General features: G+C 39.8%; 1 protein-coding gene across 1 annotated transcript; it reads left to right on the forward strand.

Annotated features, from left to right (window-relative positions):
- Positions 1 to 40: 40 nt before the first annotated feature.
- Positions 41 to 12,813, forward strand: mst1 (macrophage stimulating 1). Its single transcript, XM_017408061.3, has 18 exons — positions 41 to 311; positions 740 to 884; positions 1,682 to 1,797; positions 1,865 to 1,979; positions 2,821 to 2,957; positions 3,474 to 3,594; positions 3,743 to 3,861; positions 5,126 to 5,300; positions 5,630 to 5,760; positions 6,503 to 6,605; positions 6,832 to 6,968; positions 7,074 to 7,106; positions 7,195 to 7,306; positions 7,396 to 7,473; positions 9,575 to 9,721; positions 9,804 to 9,910; positions 10,184 to 10,323; positions 11,933 to 12,813. Exons 1-18 carry the CDS (start codon positions 263 to 265, stop codon positions 12,092 to 12,094), a joined length of 2,127 nt encoding a protein of 708 aa, XP_017263550.1. The 5' UTR covers positions 41 to 262; the 3' UTR covers positions 12,095 to 12,813.

Raw genomic sequence — 12,813 nt, forward strand, 5'->3', positions numbered from 1 at the left:
TGGGGGAACTGATTGAGACCACTGTTTGGACAGGAGCTCAGTGTTCACGTGTGGGTGGCCATGGTTTACTCTGAATCTCGTCTTGTCTGACTTTCACTGAGGACTTCTAACATCCTGCTGAAGTTTTGTGCCTAAGTTTGATGTCAGACATTTACCATCTAAACCCCCCCTCGTAGAAGAAATCCATCAGAGCAGAGAAACCTCAAGCTCAAACTTCAGTCAGCTGTTTTACAAGAAGCTTTCCTTCCACCGGGGACAAACAATGAAACTGATTCTGCACTTTATTCTTCTGGCTGCCGCGCTGGTCACAGGTAAGACACTTATTTTATTTGTACGTGATTTAAATTTACTTGAAAATATGTTGGTTTTATTTGACTAAGAGGCAGATAAACCGGTTTAATTACAAAGAAAGCGGCTGTCACTTTTGATATTTTGATTCAAATAATAAAAGGAGACATACATTTTCAATTTGTTTAGAGTAAAATTCTGTTTTATTACCTAACAAAAGCACAAGACTCTGTTTGAATAACTACGCCGCTATTCGAAGCCCCTTTTGGTCCTCTTCTGTCACAAAACAGCAGCAGAGTCCTGGTCCAAAGGTTACGTGGCTCGTGCCCAAATGTTCCAGGTGGTACCGCTGATCTGTGCTCTATTTAGACCCAGAACTGAAGAGGCAGAGGAATGATCCCCTCGTTCAGCTTGTGAGCATTAAACGAGTGGTTCTGTCACACGCGAACAGGCCACCGGTGTCCCCTGAATGACTTCCAGCGCTCTGAGGGCAGAGAGCTGGTCCCGACCCCCTGGAACTCGGCTCGAGTGCAGATGTTGCCCAGTTTGAGCCTGGAGGACTGCGCCACCCGCTGCTCCCAGTCGCTGGACTGCAGGTATACGACCGAACAACACAGCAATCCCTAGGAAAGCACAGGCCACATCTCTCCATCTGTGACTTTTACCCATGAACTCCTCCTCCTTGCAGCCCATGAGCTCACTGTAAACAGAAGTGTTCTGCAGCATCTTTTCTTTTTTTAAAATCTCAGCATAGGTTCTGTAACGCTGCTTTGTTTTTTCCCACTCACACACTACGGATGGCCACAGTGCTTGTCTGTGAGGAGCAGACAGCATCTTGTCCTTCATGCAGGTCTCGTTTGAAGATCAAACCGCCCCCCTCTCTGCTCGGAGGCACACGCAGCCCTCTTCCATGGCTGGTTTTAACTCTCCCTGTCACCTCAAACGTCTTAATTACTGCCCTGAGTCTGGAAATCACAGCCATGCACGGTGTTCTCTGCCTAATGTGATCACTTAAGATGCTAATTTAGCCCGTGCCGCATTTAAATGGCAAGAAATGACACCTGACCACTTTTAGGTTTCAAGCAGGTGAACTTTAAGATGTGAAATAGGAAATTTAGCTCCAGAATTACCCTTCCGGTAGATGTTGCCAGGTTTTCTTGGAATGCATGAGATTTAAATCTACGCTGACATGAATGTAACATAGGTTTTAATTTCCATGCTTACATTTTTTCACAGAAGGGGCTCTAACATATTTATTGTGTTCGCATTAACTTTAGAAGACTATTCAGGAAGGAGCTGTTTGTTTACAGCAGAGTGGAAGGTTTTATTTGCTGTGACAAAGTATATCTTTCTGTAACTTGGTGTCACTGTAAAATTCCTCCTTGAACTGCAGAGCTTTTAACTATGAGACTCGTTCGAATGTCACCTGTAAGCACCTGCCCTGGGTGGCCGACGGAAACAACGCAGAAGTGAAGAGAAACGTCAACTGTGACCTTTACGAGAAGAAAGGTGAGACTCGTGAGCTCATGTCGGTGCATCAGCTGTGCAGCGCTTGATTTTGTTCCTTTTTTCCCAGTGTATGTAAGGCAGTGCATTGTGGGTAAAGGGGAAGATTACCGGGGCAAAGTCTTCACCACAAAAAGTGGACTCATCTGCCAACAGTGGTGGTCTAAGTTTCCTCACGATCACAGGTGAGACACCAATGACTTATTTTTTGTAGAGCCTGAATCTCTTTTTTTTTTTCTCAAGGAGACATTTTGACCTTTAAAACTCTCTTTAACCAGACTTCATCTAAACTGCCTAACTAGAAGGTTAGATTTTGTCCTCAACTTGACAGTTTTGTCAAATTTCTTTAGACACACGGCTCGCCTTGCCTCGCCAAGATATTTCATGTTGCAGCTAAAATTGAACTACAAAAAAGAAAGAAAACTTTGAAAATGCTTTCAGAAAGCCCCAGAAAGTGATGCCCAAGACCCCTTTGTTTTTAAATTAAAGGAAAGTTTTGCTCCTTGGAAGCAAATAAAGAAACTAAGGTTGTCTCAAAACTTTTCCACAGTTTATATTTAAATTACCAGCCTGTGTCATGTATTTCTTACAATGGCTTGGCCTGCCTGTAGCTCAGTTTGTTTATCTCTAATAATAGCTTTCCTTATGTCATTCAACAGCCTTTCAATAACATTTGGTGTATTATTTTTCCAAATATGTTTTTTGAAAAAGACATGATGTAATTTAACATTAAACACAACCCTGTCCATATGTTCATTCATATAATAAGAAATGAGCATGTGTTAAAAAAAATTAAACATAATTTTTCCCTGTTGGAATTTTTTTTTCTTATTAAAAATATATATTTCTAATTAAATGACTGGTTCAAAGAAGTTGCAAATCATTGTTTTCTGTTTTTGTCTGCATTATGCAACACGTGCCAGCTTTCTTGAGAACAGGGTTATTCAGCTTTAACCTCCTAGGACCCCTGCGTCCAAATATGTGGACAGTTTGTCCACTAATCTAAAACCTCCTGGTTTGTCTCAGGTGGACTCCGTCAGCGACGAACGGTTTAGAGCTGAACTACTGCAGGAACCCGGACGGGGATCGGATCGGTCCGTGGTGCTACACCGTCGACCACGAGCGACGCTACGAGAGCTGCAACATCCCTCAGTGCAAAGATGGTATTAAATTACAAAAAACCGATATGACAGAAAGCACTTTATTCCCAGGATTGTGAAATGTTCCTGTCTTTTATGGAAGTTAAGAAACACACATAGTGTTTATCATAAACTGGAGTTTTTGTTCTTTTATAGGATGGAACTGTAAAGCTGTGGATTGATACTTATATATGTGTAGTTTTCTTATATAGTTTTAAAGGCCTTGGCAGTAGACATACACAGATGCAGACAGATCAAAAACTTTTAATTGGAAACATAATTTTTCTTTCTGATTTGTTTGCGACTCAACCCACGGTCCGTCTGCCCTGCCACCTGCTGCGCACTTACAATTAGATGCTGATATTTACCAATTTAAAAACGACTTTACTCCCTTCATAATTAGCATCACGGTGACAGTTTCTTTTGAGGAAACCTCCTTGGAAATTGCAGTGCTTCGCCAAAGGAAGATTTTCATTAATTGTGTTGTTTTCTTTGGCTGCTCGCATCGACCTTGGTGCACTTTGTGTTGTTTGGCTGCAGACGTGTGTATCACGTGTAATGGAGAGGACTACAGAGGCCAGGTGGATCACACTGTGAGCGGCAGAGAGTGTCAGAGATGGGACCAGCAGCAGCCTCACCAACACATCTACCAACCTGAGAAGTACACGCTCATTCGTTGTTGCGTTATCTCTGCTGTGCCCCGATTCACCAAACTGACCGGATCATTCTGCTGTCGAGTCCAAACTGTTTAAGTTCATTTTTTTTCATCGTGAACATTTAAAAAAAATGACCAAAGTCGTTTTTTTTAGGTATCCTGATAAGAGTTTAGATGATAACTACTGCCGTAACCCCGACGCCTCTCCCGTACCCTGGTGTTACACGACAGATCCTGAGATGGAGCGAGAGAGCTGTGACATCAGCAAATGCAGTAAGAACAAAACACACTTCTATTTGTCCAAACAAAACAGTCCAAACTTTCAATTTTTTTTTTTTTTCGTTGCCACTAAAGCTGAAAACCTCCGGGCTTATGGTCAGTGAAAAGACGGAACAGAAAACTTGGAGACATCACGTCTTTTTGGTCGAAACAATGAATTCTTTGGGAAAATATTGAGTGATTTTCTATTAATTAGTTCCAGCACAACACAAATGTATGCGTTTGGGACTTTTTGCTTGTTTATGTTTTGTCATTTCCTTCCTCTGGTGGAACAAAGGTGGAAAAAAAAAAAGAAGTGAAATAAACTGATTCCTGCAGTTCTCAGAGACACGGTGGAATTGGTTCGTCTCATTAAGTCGCTGTAATTAAATCTTGAAATCTCACCTATTGAGTGTTTCCACACATTCCCTCCCAGAACGTGAGACATTTGAGACCTGGCACCAGTCATTCTGTCTGATTTAAGAATGAGTGCCGCTAAAGTATACAAACATTTGTTTGTTTGTCTTTTACAGATTTAGGCTTTGACTTTTCTCTGTGGGGTTTTAGGTTCGGTGAAGGTTAATTAAAACAAATCCCTTTAGCCTGCTTCGCTTCATGCAGCTTGGTTCTGTTTGAATTTAGTTTTCTGGAAAATTTTACAGTAAAACACTTCTCTTTATTTTACAAATACACTGTGTGGCCTGATTAATGTGAGCCAGATGAAAAAATAACACAATTTGATTACTATTTTAAAATTAGTAATTCTGCATTTAATATTTAAGGAAATGAGAATGGATGGATGGATGGCAGTACTTTCCTAAATTTCATCACTTTGGTTTTTCCAATCAGATCAAAGTTTATTAGAGCAACAAAAAGGTTATAAAATACTGCCATCTTGTGGTGAGATCATCAATGAAACATGATTGAACCCTTATATAGTTTTTTTTTTCTATCCTTTTAATTCTGGTTTTATCTTATTTCAGTTTTTACTCAATTCCTTGTTTTGCTATTTTATAATCTTTTATATTCTCACTGTTACTTTGCAACTACGTGAGATATTATGAGCAACACTTGTTGTTTTATTAATGTGACATCACGTTTTCCTTACCAGTCTTTTTTCTCTTTTTTTGGCATCATTACATCTTTTATTCTACCACTGTTGCTTAATTTATTCTTTTTTTTCTCATCTAATTCTAAGGGGACTAATAACATATTTATGATTTATTAATTATTTCAGCTCTTTTGCCGTGGCTGTTCAACTTGCTGCTTTTTTCTCTAGCTGAAGTCCAGGTGGAGAAGCGGCAGCGCTCCAGCTTCACCACGAACTGTTTCCGTGGTCGTGGGGAGGACTATCGCGGGAAAGTTAACGAGACGACGTCAGGAATCCCCTGCCAGTGGTGGGACGACCAGTCTCCTCATCAGCATCCCTTCTACCCAAACACATACGAGTGCAAGTGAGTACTTTTACTTTTTATCAGTCTTTGTTTGAAAAACCTCTGCGTCCACATAAATTAAAATGTCAAAGTGTTGAATTTTCATTCTCCACTGGCTCTTGACAGCAGATGATAGATGATCAGCAACGGCATATGGATGTGAAGTGAATATCAATCTTACGTGTGACGTGGAGATCATTCCTCACGCCATCACTGATTAGCAACCTTTCATTCAGTGAAGTTAGCCTCAAGTTGGGAGCGATCTCCTTATCTCAGAGCCATCCAAACAGATTATTTCAGTGTCGTTCGCAGCGTTGTTCTCACTCTGAGTTGCACGTCGTCACATCCAGGGGTTTAGAGGAGAACTACTGCCGTAACCCGGATGGATCAGAGGCTCCGTGGTGTTTCACTTCGGTGCCGGGGATGAGAACTGCTCTCTGCTTGCAGATCAAACGCTGCGCAGATGACATAGAAGCTGAGGGTGAGATTTGTTTTAATCAGTTTGGAGCCCACTGTTAACATTATTTTTTTTTAAAAATGCATGAATAACAATATCAGGAAGTACAGACAAAAGGCGATCATGTTTTTGCCCGTGTCTCTGACTGTATGTTCATCTGTCTGCAGCTTTAGCCAAAATATCTCATGAACCACTGCACAGATTTAGTGAAACTTTCAGAAATTAATGATTTGATGCACACCTGCAACACATTGGCATTTGGAGTCAACCCAGTTCAAGATGGCTGCCACAGCTAATCGCACTTATAGAGCAGATAAATGGCTCTAACTCAGCTGTCTCTAAAGATGCTGAGCTAAAGTTTGACGTGGTAGTAGCTGAGAGTAACCCTCAACACATACTTTGAGCACAAACACATCTGGTTAGATCTCACAATATCACATGAGCTTGAGCACAACATCATCTACAAGGTCCGACTAAAACAGTTAAACTCCATCTCTTCTCAGCATCAAATGGTTTGAGTTTAAAATTCTGACATGAAGGAAAATATTCAGTCCTTCAAGGAATCCTAGGTCCTTTTTTTATTTTCCAGTTTTAACATTTTACCTTAACAGCTTACCTCAGTCACCTGTTCTTGATCGTTGTGTATTTTCTGCATTGGAAGTTCAGGACAGGGTTAGTTGAAATACAGTTAACACACTTTTCCTCTCTTTGAATGGCAGCTGCATTTATTAACCATACTAATTTAAGATCACTTCTACATTTTCAGACTGCTACCAGGAAAATGGAAAAAACTACAAAGGTGTAGTCCGCAAAACTCGTAAAGGTGTCACCTGCCAAAAGTGGAACGTCAACACGCCTCACCAGACCAAGTACTGCCAGCTTTTAATCTTTACGAAACCTGATGTTTTTGAAACAAACAGGGTCCTTCAAAGGAAACCGTCATAAAACCGTTCAGAAATATGTATCTCATGTGTGTGTATCAAATATGTATCTCATGTGTGTGTGTGTGTATATATATATATATATATATATATATATATATATATATATATATATATACACTGTATAATTTTTATTTAATTATTTTTCTTGGAGGATAAACCCGAGGACACATCCTGAGGCCAATCTGACTGAGAATTATTGTCGCAACCCAGACGGGGACCAGCACGGACCCTGGTGCTACACCACTGACCCCAAAACTGAGTTTGACTACTGTGCCATCAAAAAGTGTGGTAAATATTTCTGCTTTTTCTGTGTCAAACGTATCCACTTTCACAGAAGTAAGAGTTCATTCAGAGGTCCTGTGTTCTGACAAACCTGTTGTTGCTTTCAAACAGCTGGAGAGAACTTGCCCCTGACAGAAACAGTAGGTCAGTCTGTAAAATGAACAGCACGAACGTCCACACGTCTCCAGACTTGGCTTTTAGCGCTGACATGTCGCCCTTTCTGCAAACACAGAGAAGGTGGAGTTCAGCGAGTGCGGAAAGAGGGACAGCCGCGTCCCAGTCTGGCTGCGCATCATAAACGGAATTCCCGGGAACTCGCCGTGGACCGTGAGCCTCAGAGACAGGTCGGGCTGGCAGCTGATGGCGTTTGGTGATGGACCGTCAAAATAACCCGTGTTGCACTGTGAATAACCCCTGACCTCGTTGTGCGCAGGAAAGGAAACCACTTCTGTGGAGGGTCTCTGGTGAATTCCCGATGGGTGATCAGCACCAAGCAGTGCTTCTCCTCCTGGTAATTCAGTTAAACAGCTGCTCGGGAAATTAACCAAAGTTTTCGCACAACATCACGGCTTATAACACGTCAGATTGAAGGCCTGACGTTTCTTGAAGGAATGCATATCTAAAAGGCTGCCTTCAGGCCCAGGCCTCCCTTGAAAAAAGATCTGAGATCTCAGTGGGATTTGCCTGGTTAAATGAAGTTTAATACATAAATAAATAAAATATTGCCTGCCGCCTTTCATGCCACAGTTTAGGACTCAGATCATATTATGTTAAGAAGCGATGTTTCGATCAAACCTTGAGAATAATGTTTTGCACAAATACTTTTGAGGACAACTCTCAGCCACCACCACATCAAATTTTAGCTCAATAGCTGTAAAACTGAGTTAGCTGTTTTTGTATGTTTTAGAGTCTGAGGCAGCCATCTTGAATCAATTTGACTCCAAACCTTAGTAGGCTGGAAATGTATACATCCAATTATTACTTTTTGCAAGTTTTATTCAATTTTGCCCATTGGTTCAAAAGATATTTTGCTAACACAACAGATAAACGAACACCCAATGCACAGACACGGGCAAAAACATTACAGCCTTTGCCTTTGGTGGCAGGAGATAATAAAATCATGGTTAAAATTCTGATGCAAAGTCGACCACTCACTTCTTTGTTACTGCTTAAAACAAATCATGCAGACGACGCTGAATACTCTTAGAACCAGTGAGTTTGATTTAAATCCTAAATCACTAAACTACCACCTGTAATTTGGTAACGGCAAGGACGTGAGCAGAAGTGCCACTGCCATCTGCTGGTGTCACTGTTTGAGGCGAGTTTTGTCCGAAGGTGAAACTTCATCAGCATTTCACAGAAAACAACAGGTCAACCTCCAGAAAATCCACACTTACCTGGTTATAGGAAGTCTTCTAATTTTTCTACAAACCACAGCTGTAACCTTTATTTTTTTACGGCTGTAAATTTAACTAAACTAATTTAAAATAACAGCAGATATGATCATTCTTGACTTCTGTAAGAATGAACTGTACTGTATTAAACTGTTACAATTCCAATTAACTACATAAAATCAATTTATCGTATTTAAGATGACTGTTCAGCGCTCATTGTGTATCTTATTATATATAACCTATATCTTTATTTAAATCCTCTCTGTGAAGAACTTGAGTAACCGCATTTCTGAAGTTTCACTCCTTCAAATCACAGCCTAGTGAAGATTAATCAGACTTTTCATGCATTAAGGTTGTTTTATTCCTAGTCCTTACGAAGTGTTTTTCTTACCTTTTGACATTTCCTAACAAATATGAGGAAAAAGTGTTTAATAAAAGACGAGTTTTTTTTTATTTTTATAAATATATATAATATTTTATTATTATTTTATTTTCTAAAACATTTCTCTAACAGTTCTGTCTCTTTGTGAGCATTTTGCATCTCTGTAAGGACAGTATCTAATGTTAAAGTCTTGTTTCTAGGAGTTTATATATCTTTATTGCAACTTAAACTTTTGATTTTTTGCATGTTTAGAGATGCTGATAAGTGGGTATTTCTAGCTTGGAGACAGCAGTCTGTTTTAAGTCCTTTTTTTGTGATCTGTCTGCTTGTTGCTTCATTTTTACTGTATAGACACGAGAATGATATCAGTTTTCTTATATTTATGTTGGCAACGGACTAACTCCCTGTTCACACCTTGCACTTTATAACCATTTTGGAGGATCCGATTGCAAGTGGTCAGCTCTGACTGCCCATTTAAATGAATACCCCAAAACCTTTTTGTGATCAGATGTAATTTACCTGCTCTGTAGGCAGACATACAAAGCCATAAATCCTAGGTCTCCACCTAGGATCAGGATGGACTGAGTTCAGACTACCAAACATAAAGAGGAAAAAAAAGTGAAGACATTTTAAATACACATTGAGGTCATTCACATTTGTATTTGGCACTATTTGATTGCAATCAGGACGTAATTTAGTAACATGTCTGAGCAGTATCTCTAAAGTCGGCTTTTGAATTTTAAACCAAAGACTCAAGCTTTCCGTTTTTAGTGTGTTGCCAACACAGTATCCCCGTGACAAACATTAATGTCTTCGAGTTTTCCTTGTCTTTACAGCTACGTGGACCTGCCCGGGTACACTGCCATGATGGGAACACTTTTTCGTGACCCACAAGAAGGCGAGCCCGGCGTGCAAACCATCCCTCTCACCAAGATTGTGTGTGGCCCATCCGAGTCTCACCTGGTCATGCTGCAACTGGAAACGTGAGTGCTGTAAAAAGCCACCTGCACACACACACACAACATACACTTTACATCTGATTTTCTGTTTTCTTTCTGTCTCCAGGGCCGCCGTGTTCAATGAGCGCGTCTCCCAGATCTGTCTCCCTCCCGAGCGCTACATAGTGCCCGAGTCGACTGAATGTGAAATTGCAGGATGGGGTGAAACAAAAGGTGCGTGCGACCCTTTGGAAAGGAGGCGCTGCATTTCTTGCGGCTACAATACGCTAAAAGATAAATGAAAATCAATTACTTATTCAAAGCAGGCATCTTGTTTCTGCCCTTGAAGTAATGTTGCGTGCAAATGAGGGAGTTATTCAGACTGTTTAGCAACAGATGGCGTTGCGATTTCCACAATCAGTCAACATCTGTCTGCCGTCCTTTTTCCGTTTCTTTGAGTTCCTAAGCGCATTACTTGCCATCACCTCCTTGTCACTGTCTTTCAAGGGACTGGAGATGAGACCGTCCTCAACGTGGCACAAGTGCCTGTTATTAGCAACAAGGAATGCAACAAATACTTCAGGGGTCGCGTTCGTGCAAACGAGATGTGCACAAACTCCTTCCAAGGTGGAGTAGGAGCCTGTGAGGTAGGTGGCTGTGGGGAAAAAAATGTGGAGAGTTTGGAAGGTTTTACATGATGTGCATTCAACTTAAAGCCATTTGGTTGTAAAGGATCCATTAACTATTTTATGTGCAATTCCCAAAACCTTACAGGGATCATTCAGATTTTCTAAAGCAGGATTCTGTGGAAAGGTCATAAACAGTTAATATCTTACCTGTTGTAAATAGCTCCCTGAACTGACCAGAGTTTTATTCTGACCAGATTGATAAGTTAATGGTTAGTCAGAGCGCGGCCAAGAAGAAAAGAGATTGCTCCAATCTCAAAGGTTTGACAGCGGTTCAGGCAAACACTATTTTATAAACCTTTTGTAACCAGTGTCACCTGCTGGTTTTCTGACACTCTGATTGGTAGAGGGACCCTACACCATATCAAGTAGTGTGACCAGGTGGTGTAATCGAGTACGCATACAGGGCAGAGTGGGTCACTTCGACATGGAACTGTGTTAAGAAGTAATTCTGTGGCCACTGATCAGAATTTTGTTGAGAGGGTTGAAGAAGATCACTGTGAGGTGCAGGACACTGACAACGGGGAAATGATGGCAGGCTTACCAGAGCTTTGTTTACACTGGATTATGTGGTTATTTGCAAGAGTAAATAGCAGTAGCGGCTAGCTGTAGCTCGTCCAGTGCAGTCTTGGGCACTTCTGGCAGGAATATTTCTGAAAAAATAATTGCTTAATGCAAAAAACGATGGCAATGTGAAGGTTTAAAAATAGAATTTACATGAACTGCTTTTTACATTTTTGAGATTGGAGCTGTTTTAAGACAGCAGCCATTTACTTTAGTCTTGACTCCACTCAAACTAGCCATTTGCTAGTCATTTCAGTCAGAATTATACCCTATGTCTCCAGATTGGGGGTATTTAAATACCTATCTGCAGCAGGAAAGATATTAATTGTTTATAATATTTTACAGACCCTCACTTTAAAAGATCTGAACTATTCTTTTAATGTTTACTCAGGTATACAGAAAAGCTTAATCAACAGAAGATTAATACAAATTTTATTGCAAAGCTTTAATCAAAAGCCAGCAGCTGATTCTTTAAGTTTAGGAGAAAGATAAAAAAAATAGTGAAGTAGCTGTTTGCTTTATTCTAAAAATAATGAAAACAAACAGCTCATTTAGCGTCACATGAAGTAATGAGGTTGTGAGTTTTATAAATAAAGCCATTCTGTTGATCGATGATCTTTTTTTTTTTTTGCACTGTTTGTATTAAGAAGAGCTAAACTGACCATCTGAGAGCTGCAGCTTCCTGTTGAACAGGAACTCTCCGTCAAATGTGAACAAAATGTGAAACTCTTATATTAATGACAAAAAATCACACACACGTGAAGTGTTATAAATTATTGTCTCAAACAGAAAGGGGGGGAAAAAATCCTTCTGGTGATTTAAATCCCTTTACGCAAAGAACACAGAGGTATTTATAAGTTCCTATAAATCAACCACTTTCACCATATGGACAATGTAAGTGAACTGGGTGAGATGTGACTGCAAGATGTTTCCAACCTCGGCAGTGACAGGCAGTCATAACAAAGACAAATAATGAGCGCCGAGTGTTGTTGCTGTGTGTCTGCAGAGGGACTACGGTGGCCCTCTGGCGTGTCGGAACGGGGACTGCTGGGTGCTCGAGGGCGTGATCATCCCCATGAGGCGCTGCGGACACCCGGGGCAACCCAACATTTTCATCCGCGTCTCCGTGTACGTCGACTGGATCAAGAAGGTCATGGAAATGGCTTAGAGGCAACACAGGCCTGATCAAATCCATCAGACCAGAGTTTAACTTTTAAAACCATTAAAGCTACATTTCAAGGTGTATAATTCCAGTTTAGTACAAGTTAAACCTCTACAATATTACTATGTCATAATGAGACAAATCTTTACTTTATTTGTGTAAAAAATGCACATATCACAATGTTTTTTTTGTCCTTATTTTTGCTTTAAAATAATCTTTATTTGCAGTTAGTGTTGGAGATTTATTCTGAAAAAAATCTAAGTGGTTATTAGAATGGATACTTCATTTATGTGAAGTAGTAATTTGTTTCAAGTATTTTCAATGTGCATTTTAAAGTTTAAAAAAAGCAGTAAATATTCAGATTTTTCTTGAATTATGAAGATATGAGAAAATAGAAGTAAAAATCACAGGAAAAGACGAAAACATTTCTGTGAAATTAAGTTGTTTTTTTAAAAAATGTTTGTTTTTTAATACAAAGAGACTTTAAATTCATGTTGAAATTGATCATAAGTTTCCTGACATCTAGTTTTAGTTAATAACTGAACGTTGAAATTTTAACTTTTTATGCATTTTATAATTTAGATGTAACTTGGGGAAATTTCAATATAAAAACAATACATGTCAGCAGTTTTAGGTGACATTTTCTGTATGAATACAGCCATTACTGTGTTTTCATTGATTATTTACTACATTTTTTAAAATAAATTATTTTCTTCTGCTTACAA

This window comes from Kryptolebias marmoratus, linkage group LG4, assembly GCF_001649575.2.
Source record: "Kryptolebias marmoratus isolate JLee-2015 linkage group LG4, ASM164957v2, whole genome shotgun sequence".
Taxonomy (NCBI): Eukaryota; Metazoa; Chordata; class Actinopteri; order Cyprinodontiformes; family Rivulidae; genus Kryptolebias; species Kryptolebias marmoratus.

Excerpts from the sequence above, each read along its gene's own strand:
- mst1 (XM_017408061.3), top strand. The coding sequence starts at position 263 with ATGAAACTGATTCTGCACTTTATTCTTCTGGCTGCCGCGCTGGTCACA. Across the intron at positions 2,958-3,473 it reads CATCCCTCAGTGCAAAGATG|ACGTGTGTATCACGTGTAAT; the intron begins GTATTAAATTAC and ends GTTTGGCTGCAG. Across the intron at positions 6,606-6,831 it reads AACACGCCTCACCAGACCAA|GATAAACCCGAGGACACATC; the intron begins GTACTGCCAGCT and ends TTTTTCTTGGAG.